Consider the following 17814-nt stretch of genomic DNA (forward strand, 5'->3'; position numbering starts at 1 on the left):
GTGTAGTCTATTTTGTGACACCCAAATTTTGTCAAGAATCCAAGGAGAGTTGAATGATAACTGACTGACCGCCCCTGCCTGTCCTATAAAATGAAAACTAGAGATGCGCCAGTTGGTTTTCTGTCCGAGTATATAACATGAGCTCCAATGATGAGCACTTTGTGCTCAAAAACACTTTCTGCTCAACAATTTTTTGAACTTGTCTAACACTAATTCTTTGGTTCGCTGAACTCTCTCTCCTTCAAAGTCACTGTTTTACAGGCTTCTAAAAAGTAGGAAAACTAGTTGCAATTTGATCTACGACCGCGCAAGGAAAAGGGATGGCTTTAATGCTGGTTTGTCGTCATGACTACTTTGTATAGGCCACTTTCAAAAATACCAGAATACTCTTTGTTTTGCGTAAGCATTGTCTCCATTTTCTCTTGGGACTTGGAAGGGAAACAAAGAGTATTATGGTATTTTCGATTGGCTTCTTTGCGAGATACTGTCACACGGTACAAAATCCGCCATGCTGGACGGCAAAAGAATGCAACAGCCTCCAAAACAAAGCGATTGGATGACTATTCTTCGTTTTGGTTGTCCCAGTGCGTAGCTTGCCATCCAGCAAGGAAGATTTTATACCATGTGACAGTTTCATGCAAAGGGCTTATGAAGTCAATCCGGTATCAACCACATTCCACTTCATTGCTCGGTCATGGATCAAATTATGAAAACATTTCCCGTCTTTCAAAGCGAATAAAAAGGTGAGTTTTCAATAAAAAGGTTCTAAAAGCAACACAATATATTTGAGACGATTTCGGAGAATACATAAAGTGTAAAGGTTTGTTAAGGTGATAGGCGCTTTTGAGGTAAATGCAAAATCTGCTTTCATAAAACTTCTTGTTTATAGGCGAAAACGTTCTCGTCAATACGCCAAACTATTATATTCACAAAGATGAGACTGGTTAGTTTTTCTCATTTACATTACAATGTAGTCTAACGTGGGTGCGAGGCAATTTCGCGTTGAAACTACAAAATAGCCCGAAATTGCCTCACATACCTGCTACATTACATTGTAATGCAAATGAGAAAAACTAACCGTGAAAAGGGCTATTGACTGATGCATTAAATTTTCTGAAAATGATAAGGTTCCGGCAGTAAAACAGGACCGCATTGTCCCTTGAGCCTACAACAGTTTAGTTATAATTAAGGGCCTTCAGAACAAGTTTCTTTGAAGATCAGTTGCAGAATGTCCGTCATAGGTAGTCATAGCTGCGACTCATGGCAAAGGAACCCGAATTATAAGTTTTTTCGCCTTTATCACTGAGGGTTATTAAACATTCACTACCTTGAATAAACATGAGAAGATGAGACGAGTGTTTTAATCTTCTTTTTTTTTTTTTTTTTTTTTTTTTAATTGTACTACTTACGATACATGTTACATGATTTACACTTGTACTTACTTCTTACACAATACTTGCACTACATTAACTTGCACTACATACGATACATATTACAATACCATAACACTAGTCAAAGGGAATTATAGTTGATCTGTTTGCAACGTAATTGTTTACATTTTAATTGTTCGAGTCTCTAATAAGAATTTTGTTTGTTTCTTTCACTGTGTAGGGTATTGGTATTTTAATCTTCTTAATTCTATTACTTCGATGCTTTACCAGATAACAACAGAGCAAAAAATTGAAAGACAAAGAGCTTCTGAACGAGCGGTAGAATGACAAGCTATACTCAAATTGAACGATAGACTGAATCATAGTCGGTGAAGACCTCTCTGTTCACTTCCTTTGAGTAAGCGGCCTTCTGGAAAGGGGGAAGAGTTTTTTTACCGTATCCTTCACAGAGTTCCTGACTTCTTTAATCTTCCAACAATAGAGAACAGGATTCAACGACGAATTCAAAAAAACTAATGAAATCGTACTTTGCCTTGCAAGGTAAATGGATGGAGTAAGTCCTGATGCGGCGAGAATTACCCCAACTGCACCGTAAGGAACATAACAAACAACCAATGCCACTTGCAGCCACAGTGCGCTGCTAACAGCTTTCCTATATCGCGCCATGTTCAGTTGATGCGATTGGCTCATCGGCCGGTCAACCTTGCGAGTCTGGTGCTGCACTCGATTACGTTGATTTAGACACAAAGCATGGAAAATTTTCCCGTAGGAAAAAAGCGAAATTGCAAGACAAAGTCCCGACACCATATAGCCAAACCATAACGATATTAGGTAGTCCAAAAAGTGCAGAGTTGAAGCGACGATGGATACAACCCAATAAAACGTCAAAAGTAGAAACACCCTCTTGAGTGTTACAACTTGCCCGTATCTCAGGCCCAATTTCAGGGCGAGAAGTCTCTCAACAGCTATGGTGGTCATGGTTAGGAGAGACACGGAACACAACATGTTTCCGGCCAGATAAATAGCGCTTCTTACGAAGCGACAAAACTCCCAACTATATTTTGCCACAGAAATCCAGTACGCGACAGAAGTAGGTTGTGCGAAGAAACCAACACAGAGATCGGTTGTCGCCAAGCTACGAAGCAAGAGTTTGGAAGGTGGATGTAGCGGAGATTCCTTGCCAAGTGCAAGTAGAATGAGGAGGTTTCCCAGTATTGCAGCGACAGAGAGAAAAATGTTAATCACCGCTATTATTATCAGTGGAGAATGAGCAGTTTCGGTTATTTCCTCCGAACAAAGTAGTTGTTCATATGTTTTCGGCTTTAGGTGATCTGTTGAATTTGCCATTTTCCTGCGATGTTGATTTCTATTTGAAGAAAGGATGTCGTCGAGATCTGATCAGCTGTGTAACAAGTTTATTCTTCACGAGGATGATATGCAGAATAAATTGTATAGTGGTGGCCCAATATGCCAGTCGTATATTTTCCACTGAAACAGCAGGTGGAATTCAACAAAAATTACAAAAGAAACATATAAGTGTATTGCCCTTGATGACGTTTCTTCAAGCGCCCGCATTAATGATTGCAAGAGTGGTTATTACATGTTAATAGCGCCAAGATGAAAACAGCGAACATCGAAGGGGATTGCAGTGATGAAAAGCAATGGGAAAACAAAGCGTAAAGTAACGTGATAACGTGAGAAAATTATACTATAACCATCGTATCCCGAATGAGATTTCATCGTTCATTTTGTTTTTGAATATTCTAATTCACGGGTGGTGGCAAACTCGAAATTGTAATTAATTCAGGAAGAACAGGAAATTTGCTTAACTGTAAAATTCAAAAGCTAAAATCTCCCAAATGAAACACGATGTGAGTTGCAATTGAAATGAATTCGAAATCTGTAAGGTGTAAAATGACCTCAGATCCCTTAATTTGCGATACGGATTGTTATTAGTCACAAAATTAACTTTAAATAATATTGCGTTAAAATTTGTACTCGATCCGGTGAAATGAATAATTTCGATTTCATCAAGATGCGAAAAAGAAATCAGCAACTGAATGTGAGAAATGAAAACAATTGTACTTAACGAAAATTTCTCCATATAGTCTTTGAATGAAACAATTTCCTACGGAAACGTAATATCCGTATTAAAAGGCAGGATACTTCATTTCAACAGAGTTTCACTGGTACTCCGGCAACAAAACCGCGTTCCAAAGTATTTTCGGTTTTTGCTAACCCTATAAATGCAAATGCTGTTTATTGCAAGTGTAAAGAAGGTAACAGCAACAGGAGGAAAGCAATTATCTTTACTTCATGCAACTGTTTTGTAGGAAGTTTTCGAGGTCAAATCTTTGTGGTAGACTTATCGGGGTCTAGAACAAGTCTTGATAACTCTGAAAAGACACTTATCGAAAAATGGTCTTGCAAGTATTTACAAGTCATGCAAGTTGTAGATCATCGCAGTTTCGCGGCAACGCAAAAAAAATGCGAAGAAACATGGAAGAAAACCTGAAAAAAATAAAGCCTTGAACGGCGCTCGAACGCACGACAGTTGAAGTACAATTGCTCTACCAACTGAGCTTCCAAGCCAGCTGCAACGTGCTATGTAAGTGTGTAGTACAAACCTACAGATTCTCACAGTTATTTGTTGTATCCATCGTCACATCCATCAAATGTCAAGAACTCCATTCCTTATTCTTAATTTCTTAGACTTCGACGTCTATGTAGTGATGACTCCGATTTTTCTAGCAAATCAGAGATGTGCCAGTTCTTCGAAAAACGTGGCTATCCTGTCTCTGTGGTCAAAGCGGGCCAACATCGCGCCCAACAATTTTGATCGACAGTCAGCACTACAAACGTCACAAAAAGATAAGAATGACAGAATTCCATTCACCCTCACTTTCCATCCTCATAATCACGTAGTCAAAAGTACATTCTTAATAATTTTAAATTACTCCAAAATGATCCCGCGACTGGTAGAATCTTTTCGCAACCTCCACTTATTTCATTCAAACGCGACAAAAACGTAGGCAACTTTTTAGTTCGAAGAGCGCTCAAAACTAACGAGCAACCCGGCACTTTCAAATGTGCGCGCTCACGATGCAAAACTTGTCTTTTCATTCTTAACACTAGCAAGATATCGGGACCTAAGCGATCTGTTAAGATCACTGATCGTTTCACATGTACCTCCGCAAATGTCATCTATTGCATAACCTGTAAGTTATGCAATAAATTATACATTGGCGAGACAGGTAGACGACTAGGCGACCGATTCCGCAAACACCTTCGCGATGTTGAGAAGAATGACAAGGATGCATTTAACTCAGTCGCTCGTCATTTCAATCTCCCTAACCACTCCAAAAAACACATGGCTATCTGCGGCCTTTCCCTACATCTAGGTACAACGGAAAGCCGCAAGAATCTCGAACAAAAATTCATCTTCCAAATCGGCACCCTTAATCCTCACGGTATAGAGTCGTTAAGTGTGACGTCACAAATATTTAAAATTATGAAATTATGGGATTCATTAAGATCTTCAGAAAGTACATGATGAAGAATGGCCATTCGCCAAAAATTAGCATATTATTGCAGTTTGGGGATGAGATATTGGTGCTTTCATGCTACAGTGACTCCATACAAATCCTCACAATTTTGTCTTTGTTCTAAACCTTTAGAACCAAGACAAAATTACAAGGATTTGTATAGAGTTAGTGAAGCATGGAAGGGCTAATATCTTACCCCCATATTGCAAAAATACGCTGATTTTTGGCAAGCGGCCATTCTTCATCATGTACTTTCTGAAGATCTCATAAATTTAGTTTTTGTGACGTCATCACTTTACCACTCTACCATTTAACTAATATATTCCTATTTTTCACGTTGCCACGTTACCACCAATAGCGTAGCTCCTACTCTACTATAAAAACTACACGTAACCCATAATTCCTCGATTCCCTCTGACGAAGGGCTAACGCTCGAAACGTCAGCTTTTAGAATCTCTGTACGGTGGCCAATTTACATTATCAACTCCGTTGATAAAACCAATTTTTGTATACTACTTCCCCACCGAGTTAGTTATTATTAGTTATTCAAAGCAGGGGTTGTGGTAATTTTGGGATACTTGTGGTTAAAACGTATACATTTCCATGGAGTTAAACATGATTAAGAAATGGTTCTTGCCTTTAGCTGTGTACATATCTTTTTAGCGAGGCATGGGATAAGTTGAGGGAGCAGTTGAAAACCTTGAGGTACTCTCCACTGCGACAAATAGTTACCTATCTCTGGTGATCTTCCGCCTTCCTATGCAACCATAACTCCATATATCCGTAAAAAGCATAAACCAAACCCTGTTTCAAACCACTCATCCTAATCTAAGATTGTCAGGGTTGTCACATTTCATGAGCTTTTTCTTTAAAGTATATTATGCATTGATGACAACCATTTGGGATTGGTATTCGAATCTGTCTATAAGAAAAAGCACAGCACCGAGACCGCCCTCCTCAAAGAGCAGGATGACATTTTAATGGCTCTGGATAATCGGCGAACGGTTGTCCTGTTGCTACTAGACTTGTCTGCTGCATTCGACACTTTAGATCATTCAGTTTTACTCTACAGACTGGAAGATCGTTTTAACATCAGAGATAAAGCGCTTTCTTGGTTCAAGTCCTATTTGTCAAATCGAAGTCAATCTGTTATAGTTAATGAGGCTTATTCCTCATTGCGTGGTATTGTGTATGGCGTGCCGCAGGGATCTGTCCTTGGCCCAATATTATATTTGTTATATACATCTCCACTTGGGGATATCATTAGGAAGCACGACATGGAATTTCATTTTTATGCGGATGACTCGAAAATTTATTTTTCCATTGATTCTGCTACACCAAACTGTTCCTTTTTATAAAATAATTGGGAAAATTCGCGCACTCTCATTGTCAACAGCTGTTTTTAGATGAGAGTATGGAAACACGACTGTGACATCACACGAATTTTCATTGGTTATGTATTGTCAGACGCGCGTTTTGATTGGTTGGTAGGAAATATGAGCGTGTTTCAAGAAAATCTGTTTCAATCAAGAAGTAAAAAAAAAACAGCATCTCCCTTCATTTGTTTAATTATCTTTGAGAAATATTTTATAAAAGCAACAGAGGACTTTTTTCCGTGTTTCCATAACCTCATCTAAACACTCGGGGGTGTTGGGAGAATTCTCGACAGTTATGCAAACCCGAGACGCTAACTGTCTCGAATTCTCCCAACTCCCCCTCGTGTTTAGATGAGGCTATGGAAACACGGAAAACGTCCTCTATTGCTTTAACATCTACCTTCTATTTCCTTTCCGTCTGTTACAGCTCATGACGGATCCATCATCGATCCTTCTTTATCTGCCAGTAATATCGGTGATGTCTTTGACAATCATCTTAATCTTGAACGTCAAGTAACTACTGTTTGTAAGTCGGCGATTTTTCATAGCGGAGCTCCGCGCGCGCCGAAGGCGCGCGCGCGCGGAGCACCATAGTTAAGAAAATATGGTAACCCATCGATGTGAGAAAATTTGGTTTTATATCCATGACGTCATGAACGTCCGTACGTACGTACGTACGTCCGCCCCTTCATGTATGCCAATGTGACCAGTACACGTAACCATATCACGGGCTCAAGTTTAAAGCTCATCGAGGAGGCAATACTCCATTTGACACTGTAGCCAGTTTACAGCATACATCTTTGATATTGGACATCAAAGTTATGGTCAATTGACACCTGTCAAAACAAGGTATCCGCTGACCAGTATCACGTGACCATATCGTGGGCTCAAGTTGGAGCTAATCGAGGTCAGCTGTTTTTTTGAAGTTGACCGCTGACCGGGGACTGGCAGTCGATTAGATCGCAGGCTCAAGGTAAGACACACCTGAAAGAGGCTTAATTTTTCGCGCCCTTACTGTGGCTCGACGCGGCTGCACAGCCATTCTACGGCAACGAAAGCTCTTGACAGTCGATGGTTTTCGTGTTCAGGAAGGTTTGGAAAATATATTTTTCTTGCATTTTTCGCTGGTTTCAGTCCAAGTTTAACATAATATAGCTGTGGTCAGGACACACTGGAGGCTACGTAGTTATTCAAGTCAAGCATTGGAACGATATAAACTTAAAGCTGAGTGTTTATTTTAAATTTGTTTAGGGCTGCTTTTTGCTCTGAATTACAGTTTTTGGTATGTCTTAAGATTTTTAATTTTGAATCTACTAAGGTTGCATGATGCCTGGACGGCCTATGACAGAAAAACAGAAACCAAAAGAAGAGAGAAACACAACGAAAGCGACATAACGGTACACCGGTGATAGCTTAAAGTTGGTGGAAGAAGTTACTCCACAAATTCTTTTCTTGGACACTAAACCGTTTGTTATTTCTACGGACGAGTTATTTCAAGTGGATGCATGTCTAAAAAGTGGTTTAGTCGTTTTTTTCTTTGTTCAGGAATGAAACTCGAATTCTTATTGTTACTGGAATGAAATAACAATCATCTGTACTCTTTTTGTACAGAAATAATCGATCTTTCGCTGGTTTGTTTGGCTTTAAAATGCGAGCTAACAAGACGTTTTTTTTACTCCGCTTGCCTAACTGTTTTTCGATGTGCCTCGACTGTGACATGAAAATTTTGCACTCATGTTCTAAACATGTAATCGCAATGTGGCCACGAATCATATTTCAAATTTTATTCCTCATGTTTAAAGCCGTGAACAATTTAGCCCCTAATTGTGTTTGCGAGCTCCTTCACCGGTATACACCTGGACGATCCGATGCTCTCATCAAGCTTAACCTTTCTACTGATTCCGCCGTCCAAATTAAAGTCATATGGCGATCGAGTCTTTTCAGTTTGTGCCCCGAAGCTATGGAATAGCCTTCCAAAGCAAATCAAGGAAGCCACAAGTGTTTACGCTCTTAAAAATAGTCTTAAAGCATATCTTTTTAAAAGAAATTTTTGTTCTAATTGACTCTCTTTCGTTTTTACCTGATTCTACTGTCTTGAATTTTACTTTTAAGTTTCTACTTTGTATTGATTGTAAAGTGCCTTAGAGCTTTTGTTAAGGTGCTAAATAAGTGTAGGAATTTTTAGTCTAGTGTATGAAATGGTGAAATGCTATCCCTGATAAATGAATGAATGAAGAAATGTCCCTTTTTTCCATGACCTACAGATATCTTAACTGTGACAAAGATATTTACTTTCTTGTTTAAACATCTCGGCAGATTTGCAACAGGCTGTCAACAATTTCTGGTTCTACTCTAACCAGAAATTTTAGCAACACATCACTGCTTGCCTCAGTTAAATTTACCACATGTCTGAGAGACATTGTTTGGAACAATTCCTCATCATCTCAATGGGCTGGTTCCCTCATCTACGATTTCTTGAGCTTTTTGTTCTGTTCATCAATACAGACTTTGAAAGCTTGCACATGTTCCTGGCATTTTCTCCAGTCTTTGTTTTGATCCATGCAATCCTATAAACAAGACTAATTAGTTTGTATGAACATAGTTTAACGATAAGTTACAACTTTTGACACTCCTGTCTTGTGCCTTCATCAGGGATGATCCAAACCTATCACAAGAGCCCTTTTATATGCTCACCAATTCCCCATGAAAAAAAAGAGGATGTGTCCATTAATAACAACAATAATTATTGTCCCTTTCTTTTAACAAGACGCAAACGGGAAACATTGGGGTTTGGAAATATCACTTTTTAAGCTACAACCATAATTTCTCCAAAAAGAGTAGCATCAAACAATGTCTCTTCTATCCATTTTGGTTTTTGGTCTGCAAACTCTAGCTGCCAACAAGGTTGGTGACATTTGAAACCATAGGATGTGAACCTAAGAGGCCACATAAAAAATTTACACCAACCCCTCCCTCCCTCACCCTTCCTTCCTCAGAATGATGTTTTCTTAATGGGGCTGCTCGAATAATTAACAAGGATGTAAACCAGTCAACATCATTTGTGTGATCCGCATCATCGATTGATGGTCCTTTTTTCCTAAGGAAAATTTTCCTGCCAGAGGGGTACCTGTCATTGTGATGGGACTTTGATCTGGGCAGGTACAAAAAACAGGTCAAAAGTCACTGGTCACTGTTTTATCAACACAGAAACAGCCCTAACCGTTAACCAATGCTAACATTAGGTCTAATTATGCCTAATGTTAGCTTAAATGAATGTTTACGTAACTTTCTGTATTTGTGAAACAATGACCTGTGACTTGTGACCTGTGTTTTGTGCCTGCTGCTTTGATCTTCTTCCTCTTAGGGGGTGAATTCTCAATGGCCTCATCTACGGCGGTATGTGCTCTTGTATATGGGATGGCCCATTCAAGGCGCAGTAAATATGCCAACCATTACAAATGGGCAGCACTGGAATCGAAGAGATCTATTTTTTCGATACTCGTAAAAAATCCAAGTTGGGGCGACAGTTGGGGCAGGACAATCTGCCATGGCTCGCATGACATGGCTCGCTGGCTCGCACATTGTCCTAACTCATCCAAGTTGCTTACCAGCAAGGCATAATGAAGATCTGCACATCCTGATTTCTTTATCCTAGTATCAAATGGGTCTTCCTCTTCATCATCATCAATTTGCTTCGATTCCGTTTTACCATTTCCTGCCTCCTGCGTGTCCTGTTTGTTGGGACGATGAAACGATCTTCCGCCATGATGCGACATGACTTTACAGCCGAGTTACATGACGTATTGTTTTAAAATTTAAGGGTTGCTTGCACGTAAGCCTGCATGCTCAAAACATGGCGGGCTTGCAGTGTTTTGCTTGTGGGCAAGAGTTCGGATTCTTCCGACGCGAGGTCAGACTTGATTCTTTTTCCTAAAAGAAAATTTGAAAAATTGGATTTTCGTTTCTCGCACATGGGCTTTTACTAGTGGGTAGGAGTATTTTGCCGAACACCAACGGGGAAATAGTTAGCTTTCAGTTAAGATTTGTTGCGCCATCCAAATGTGGTGAGCCCGTCGGCATCATTTGATTTCGCGATTTTACCGAAGGATTATTGCAAAAGATGGCTCTTTTTTCCAAGGGGAACATGGTGGCACCTCTTTGGTCTTATTTTTTTTACGGGGTAAATATTAGTCATACACAAGGGGATGACTGGTAATTGGAATAACCTGTAGCTTGTCAACCTAATGGCTCTAATCACCGACTTTACATTTAAAATGTTTGATAGGGAGGTGGTCAAGATATAAATCATCAATAAATTGATACTGTTGGTTTAAAAGTATGTTGTTGTCAAAGATAAACAGTTCATGAGTATGAAAGATTCAAGGGATCCTCCCACTTATCTGGAAAACACGAGCCCAACAAATTGACCTTCTCCCAACTGAGTGGCTTCATAGCTCAGTCAGTAGAGCATTGCACCGGCACTGCAGAGGTCATGGGTTCGAATCCCGTTGAAGCCATCTCAATTTCTCCAGAGTCTTTTAGACAAAATTGCTTAAATTGTCCAGGGGAGCAGGGGTGGTGCAGTGGTGAGAGCACTCGCCTCCAACCAATGTGGCCCAGGTTTGATTCCCAGACCCGGGTTCAAATGTGGGTTGAGTTTGTTGGTTCTCTACTCTGCACCGAGAGGTTTTTCCCCGGATACTGCAGTTTTCCCTTCTTCGCAAGAACCAATATTTTGTGCCGCAGTGCAGTTTGACGCTTAAATAAAGTTGTCATTATTAGGTAATTATAAGTGTGAAGATCACTTCAATCTTTCTTCTCTGACCCACACTTGAAAATACATGTACACATTTCTTACATATGAAGTATTAATTTTAGTCACACAATTAGCCTGTTCCAGAGAAGAAAAATGTGTGCGAAAGATGAGTGGGGGCTTGGGTCGAGGCGAGGCGGGGGAGCCTGTAAGCATCTCTTTAAATTCTTCATTCCGGTATACCAGCTCCTGGTATACCTTCTGATTGGTCAATTTTGACAGTTTACATCAACACTTAAGTCATCATTTCGATTCACGCACGGGGCTTACGCGTTGCACGAAAGAAAGTCGTCAGCTCTGTCGCCAAAAGTACAAGCACTCAGATTCGAGCAAAAGTTTTGTCTGTTGAACTTAACTCGAGAAAAAGATCCGTTTTCAATGCTTCCAACAGGTTTTGGTAACAGCATAAATTTTCAGTTACTTCCGTGCATTGTGAAAGCGCTTCAATGCTGTGATACGACATCGCTTACAATAGAGCAACACCGAGTACGATAAAAAGTTCGAATTTTATCACACTCACACAACTATTATGTCCCCTGCATGCCACAATTGTTAGCATTCGACGGCACTCTCTGATTACTCTGACGAATGAGAAAAAATACAATATTATGTTATGCAAATAGTTGGCAGGGTATTCGAATTCACCAGTTAAGCTCAATTAAATTTCAGCGTGAAGATCTCATCGCCTTCGAAAAAATGAGAGAAAAAAGAAAAAACCACTTTGCAATAGCGCAAAAATTTGCCGGAAACAGGCGTGTACTTCTGTTGCATGTGGCCACTGAAATGATATTAAAAATATTTTGCTGTTTTAAAACTTGGGCACTGGAATTTTTTATCATTTAGCTATTAGTAATCAAGCTTTTGAAGGTCAAGCGATTTCAGGAGGCTAAGGTGATGGCTATGGTCTGTATACAGCTATTTTGAGAAAGGTTGTCGGAAAAAGTGCACGCGACAGTCCTGAAAGGTATTGTGGGTGATTTTAAGTGCACTGTTTTTCAAAGAAATTTAAAAGAATCGTACGGGAGGCCACTGATATATGTTTGCGAGTGCTGAAGGAAAGTAACAAAAGTAGGTTCGACAGCTACAGTCGTTAGCAACAGTGTATTGATCATATCCCATATTACCTTTCGGGATTGTCGCGATTCTTGACAAACTTTCTCAAAATAGCTTACTGCAAATGCAATTGAACTCATCCACATGAAATGTCGATCTTTCACATTCATTATCGGTTGTCCTGAAGCATCAGAACTGAAGTTCATTGATGAGACCATCTTATCATCTAGGCCAGATGGTTGGATTTCTGTTTTCCTTGGAAAAGTCAACAGAGCATTGGCAACTCGCAGTTTTTGAACTGGTCATGTCTTGTGGTTGAACTTGCTAAATCTCCGGCCAGTGATTTCCTTGACACTCGTTTTCCAGGCACTTTGACAAAGCCTTCGTTCGCTTGTAAAGTTATTTTCTTAAAAGTGTCTTTATTTCTGGCTAACGTCCTCACACAAGTGAGACAACAGTGACAACGGAAAGTTTTTCATTCTGCACAAGGTCCAACCTGAAGGAAGCAGCAGACACATCGGCCAACACAACATTTTCGCTGTCGGTGTATTAAACAAACGGACAACGCTAAATAAGGAAACTCTAGGAATCTTGTTCCCAACACGTCACGTTTTTCTTGGAAACCTGAAGAACTTAGAAATAATATATGGCCTTTAGAGAATTAACACATCACCTCTGAACAACAATAAAAGAATCGCACTTGAACTTGCGTGGAACCACACAAGGCCGCCCATTTTCAACACTTTCACATTGACATTTTGACATGCGAAAGGTTATTTGCAAAGTGGGCAGAATGAAGATTTTAAAGAGATGCTTACAGGCTCCCCTGCCTCGTCTCAAGCCAAGGCCCCTCTCGCTTTTCCCGACTTTCTGGGAGTCTGGAACAGGCTATCACATAATGGGTCAAGATATCTAAAAGTGTTTATTTTACTGCATTGTTTTCAATAATAATGAGATGCAAGATGACAGGGCACTACATGTACAGTAGGTGACTGTGTGTAAGTGCAGTAGAAGGGAAGGGGTGTCTACTCAGAAAGATGCTCCAGTCACCCACCCTCAACCTAACCTTTCTCTACTCTTTTCTCAGCATGGCTGTAAAAAGTGTGGAAGACTATTTTGCTCAGGCTGCACATCAAATTCTTTAGTTTTGCCAGGACGTGGGCCAAAGAAGGTGAAAGTTTGCGATCAGTGCTTCAGGAATGCTGCAAGGTGATTTCAGTTTGCAAAAAAAAAAAGTCTGCAGTACATTTTTGCTCTGTAAGTTCAATCACTTACGTATTTGCTCTGTTCTAAACCGGTATGTTTGGTGAATTAAATATTATTGCATCAGGAAATGTTACTGTTGCCTGGCCAAGTAAAATTTTGCTGAGATTTCAGGAAACTGCCTGACATTGTCCCAGTTTCAGGGCTTGAAATTAACGAATAGGTTTAGTCGCAATTTTGCAACAAGATACGAAGATTTATTCGCAATTTCGCAAATTTTAGTTGCAAAATCATCACTATGCATTGTATTGTCAGTGGTCTAGCAAAAGAAAATATGAGCCCACAATACTTGTACACTTGTGTGAAAGAAATCACAGTGACTGAAAATGGCAAATGATTCGAAGGAATGGAGTTGTGCACGTAACATCACATGCTAAATTACGTCACAATTACGCTGTCTTCTGATTGAAAGAAAAATCATGGCAGAAACGTGCAAACGATGATAACAGCATAAAAGCCAGTCATTATGTCCTTATTTGATTGGATAAAGGAAATGATGAGTGACAAGCTATGACAAACCAAATTCTCTAAATTCTAAGTCTTTGCATCATGTTCAAAACAATTTCTTTTATTGAAAAACTCCCATTCCATCCGTATTTGCTCTGTTCTAAACTGGTCAAACCAGGACACTGCAGCGTATTACCGTCTCATATTTTGCATGTTCTCTTCACCAAATATGGTAAAATGGCACAATAGTGGAATAATAAACAGCTGTATTCACCTTAAGCTAAAAATAATGCTAACCTTAAACCTTTATCTTATTGTTGGAAATAGGTATCAAAGGCTTAGACTTAAAGGGACACTTTTTGTTGCATTTAAAAATTGGCCTGGCAACTAATTAGGTCTATTTCTAGACATAAGTGTGAAAATCAGACCTTACACAACAAGCAACTCCTTTTCTGGCACAAGAAAAGCAAGTGCAAAAGAAGAGGCCAAACACTGGCTACAATGTGAAAGGCAGTGTGTGTACGTTGTACGTCTAGACTGCTCGCAGTCCCTTCTCGGGTTACGCAAGTAAGCTGAAGGGAGAATGGGGAGAGAGCACTTTTGACTGACGTAGAAGGGACTGCAGTCTATTGTATGTCACACTCAGCGCAGGCATAGTAAGAAGGGGTTACTGCTTCTTGATGCACATCTTTATATGTATGTGAACGTAACTTTAATAAACAAATTTAACTTTCAGAAAACAAGAAAAACAATCCCAAAATGCTGACATAGACAACATGAATGACTTAAATAGGGATGCTGCTTCCCTCAGATCTGAATTCAATAATCCGCAGGTGACTGACACAATATTAGTTGATACTCCGAGGTAACGCAATGAAGGTACAAGAAATTCAATCTTTTTTTTTCTGGAATCTCAAGCAGAGATACATTCCTCAAAGTGGATCAGTTAGAGCAAATATACCCTCCTCTGTATCAGAAGATGAAAGTGTATCTACTGATCCTGATGATGCAATAAGAAGGAGGCTTGCAGAGCTGAGGTCAGATGATGCTTGTTCTTCGATAGGTGTGTCATAAACTTCTATTTTTCATAATTCAAAGTTCTTTATAAAATATAGTTAACAATTTCACCCTTTGATCAGTAAAATCATATGGCATTAAACAGAGTAAAATATCTGTGTTAATTGTTCTTAGGAGGGAAAAGGTTGAAGAAGTTATGGTTTTTGACTGGAACGAGATGTTTTTAAAGGGGACAATTTTGAATGGCCCATGGGTTATATTGAAAGTGATTTGATCTATGTTAGTCAGTATTCTAAAAGCCCAATGTTTGTAGCCTCAATAATGATAATTGATGTACATACATGTACATTGTAATGTGGATCTGTTACTTAAGAGATCAAATTCCTTTCTAGCCATCAAGAGTAACAGTACCAGTACTGTATCTCTGAGCTGTTAAAGGGGCTAGGGCATGCAATTTTAGGCAATTTCAGCACTGATCGAATGGTCATAGAAATAACTAAATATAAAAATAACTGTTCAAAAACTATAGAAGAACTCTAACAAAACACAGGGAAGCCAAGAAGGGACATGGATGAACAAAACTGGAAGGATTGAAATGGATTGAATTTGGGTAAATTTGAAAAACGTTCGGCCCACCTTTTTTCAAATTTATATCAGTGTATATCACAATGTCATTTACAAAGCTGGAAAATCATTCTCAGTTGTTATGTGGCCGTTGGTTTTGCAAATGAAAGACTCTTGCTCTGCCAATTTGACGTTTAGAGCTCGTAATTAACAAAATTAAACAAAATTACCTAAAAATAGCGTGACCTAGCCCCTTTAAGAAGGTTACAAGGACCAAAATATTTTCTCCAAAGATACTTGTGAAAATCTCCAGAAGAATTTTCCAAATCCTTACAAAGATGAAACTATGTGAAGCTGATTTCCCTGCTAGCAGAGATCTCTTTTCTTTTTGCATTCGCTGGGCTGACGAGAATGGGAAAAGCGACCTCTGCCATTGGTCGAAACTCACTGTGATGAGCATGCACTGCGGTTACTAAGCGACCTAATCCCCACGCGATACTTCATGTTATTACTGTAAAGGAATTCGTTGGACACAGTAGGCTCAAGTCACAGCCGGCAAACATATCAAGGGGCATGCAGTTTGAAGAGTGGTTGGATCAAAGTGAATTTTGACCCATGGCAGAGGTCCCTTTTCCTGTACTCATCAGCCCAGCGAACGCAAAAGAAAACTAAGAGACCTAATAATTTATTGTTAGGCCAGAAGAAGCTGATATAAAGTAAAGGTATTTCTAAATGAACCACCACAAGAGAGATTTGCAATCTGATGCTCCAAGGTTAGCTCTTTGTCAGAGAAAACTCTTGAAATGCCAGTTCACAAAATTCTTTGCGGTGGGTTAATTATTCACCTTATCAAGTCATTTGATGAACCCACTTTCTTGTTTCCCTCCTACAAACACAGTACACAGTTTCTTTAGAACCTAACTAGATCATTGACCATTGGCTCCTCAGGTCCTCCTAGGATGCTCCAGTTGACAAGTAAAATCGTTGGCATTAGACAGAGTAAAATCTGTCAAGTCTCACTCCCCGGTGTCAATGGGTTAATTGAGGTGACCTACTGTATCAGTAGTTTTTTACTGGTTAACCCATTGATTCCTCAGCAGGGCCTCCTAGGATGCCCACAGTTGACAGTTAAAATTGTCTGGTGTTGGACCGAGTACACTCTGTCAAGAACCTCTCACTGCCAGGTGCCAGTGAGTTAAGGGTCCTTGAGCAACTAGGTTGAAAGATGTTCATCTTAAAGTGCCCCTAACCTTCAAGTTGTTTTTTTGGGACTAGATTTTCATATCTTTAAAGAAGTAATTTTTGGCCTTCTGATAGGGGCGATGAAAAAATGCAAATTGAACTTCGACTATTCGCGAAATTGAAGGTAACGAAGGCTTTTTAGCTGTTTTCCAAGGTAAATCATCTTTAAAATGGTGTATTTGTGCAGAAACTCCAAAGAAACTTGGTGATTTCGGTATGTTTTATTATGAATTTTGTGCGTTCTTTTGTGATTATGTGATTTTTTTCGTGGAAGGTGCGTATTCGGATTGCGATTTGATTTTTTGGGACGATTGTGCGAATACATACGCACCATCGCGTAATAGTCAGAAGGCCTAGATTTTTTGACATTTTTTTAAAAATATTTGAATCTGAACTTTTTTACGTAGGCACTAAAGTGAAGGATCATGTTGGGACACTACTTTGTCACCTATCGTTCGCAATTAGTGCCCCACTCGGCCAAAGATGTTCTATTTATTTGACTGCTAGTGACGTAAGAAAAAGGACATGGGCAAAGCTATGAGTTGCTGGAATGCCTTTTTCTTGACTGTAATCACAGCTAAAAAAATGTTGTCAAATTATCTGACGGTTGTCTCATTGGCTCGTTCTTACTAATGAGCCCATGAGACAATAATTTTGTCCAGCGGGGCTTTATAGCGTCGCAAAAATTAAAACAAACTTCAGTAACTTCAAGCGGATCGTAAGAAAATCAGAATTCAATGTGTTTTTTAAAAAATTTGCGAAAATGAGTTGTTGAAAGATATAAAAAATCTACCAAAAACAAGGAGTTAGGGGCACTGTCAGTGGTCGTCATTAGGAGGTCTCTAAGGATCTTCCATCGAGGATTGTCATTCCTGCTTTCCTCAGATGATGGCATGAGTTTTCACAGTTTGTCAAATTTTTTTTTAGATTACTCCGTCAGCAAAACCAACTGTAATGAAGAATTGGGAAACAGGTTGAAAACCATACAGGAAGGAAGGCAACATCAATGCAAAAAATCCAGATGTAATTATCTGTTCATTTAACTAAATGTTCTTTCTCTTTGTTTCACATTTTCAAACCAGTTCATATAACTTGAATTTATT

At 39.4% G+C, this 17814-nt stretch overlaps 2 protein-coding genes and 1 non-coding gene across 6 annotated transcripts; 2 read left to right on the plus strand and 1 right to left on the minus strand.

Annotated features, from left to right (window-relative positions):
- Nucleotides 1–1175: 1175 nt before the first annotated feature.
- LOC138026947 (histamine H2 receptor-like) lies at nucleotides 1176–4644 on the minus strand. The gene has a single exon (XM_068874420.1). It carries the CDS (start codon nucleotides 2736–2738, stop codon nucleotides 1776–1778), a length of 963 nt encoding a protein of 320 aa, XP_068730521.1. The 5' UTR covers nucleotides 2739–4644; the 3' UTR covers nucleotides 1176–1775.
- Nucleotides 4645–10157: 5513 nt separating this feature from the next.
- LOC138026948 (abscission/NoCut checkpoint regulator-like) lies at nucleotides 10158–15031 on the plus strand. 4 transcript variants are annotated; one of them, XR_011127368.1, is made up of 4 exons: nucleotides 10158–10222; nucleotides 13266–13435; nucleotides 14625–14721; nucleotides 14807–15031. XR_011127368.1 is itself a non-coding variant. In XM_068874421.1 (4 exons), exons 1-4 carry the CDS (start codon nucleotides 10166–10168, stop codon nucleotides 14960–14962), a joined length of 432 nt encoding a protein of 143 aa, XP_068730522.1. In that variant the 5' UTR covers nucleotides 10164–10165; the 3' UTR covers nucleotides 14963–15031. The 4 variants fall into 4 exon arrangements, 2 of the variants coding, with proteins under 2 accessions (XP_068730522.1, XP_068730523.1); XR_011127367.1 differs by having other exon boundaries at nucleotides 14810–15031; XM_068874421.1 differs by having other exon boundaries at nucleotides 10164–10222; nucleotides 13266–13387.
- Trnaa-ggc (transfer RNA alanine (anticodon GGC)) lies at nucleotides 10757–10829 on the plus strand. Its single transcript has one exon. It is a non-coding gene; the product is annotated as a tRNA-Ala (tRNA).
- Nucleotides 15032–17814: the final 2783 nt, after the last annotated feature.

This window comes from Montipora capricornis, chromosome 12 (assembly GCF_036669925.1).
Source record: "Montipora capricornis isolate CH-2021 chromosome 12, ASM3666992v2, whole genome shotgun sequence".
In the NCBI taxonomy this organism is placed as follows: domain Eukaryota; kingdom Metazoa; phylum Cnidaria; class Anthozoa; order Scleractinia; family Acroporidae; genus Montipora; species Montipora capricornis.

What these genes read in the sequence shown, in the direction of transcription:
- LOC138026947 (XM_068874420.1), bottom strand. Translation starts at nt 2,738, where the DNA reads ATGGCAAATTCAACAGATCACCTAAAGCCGAAAACATATGAACAACTA.
- LOC138026948 (XM_068874421.1), top strand. Translation starts at nt 10,166, where the DNA reads ATGGCGGGCTTGCAGTGTTTTGCTTGTGGGCAAGAGTTCGGATTCTTC. An exon ending in TCGGATTCTTCCGACGCGAG is followed by an intron (nt 10,223 to 13,265) that starts GTCAGACTTGAT and finishes CTCTTTTCTCAG; the next exon opens with CATGGCTGTAAAAAGTGTGG. An exon ending in CTGAATTCAATAATCCGCAG is followed by an intron (nt 14,722 to 14,806) that starts GTGACTGACACA and finishes TGGAATCTCAAG; the next exon opens with CAGAGATACATTCCTCAAAG.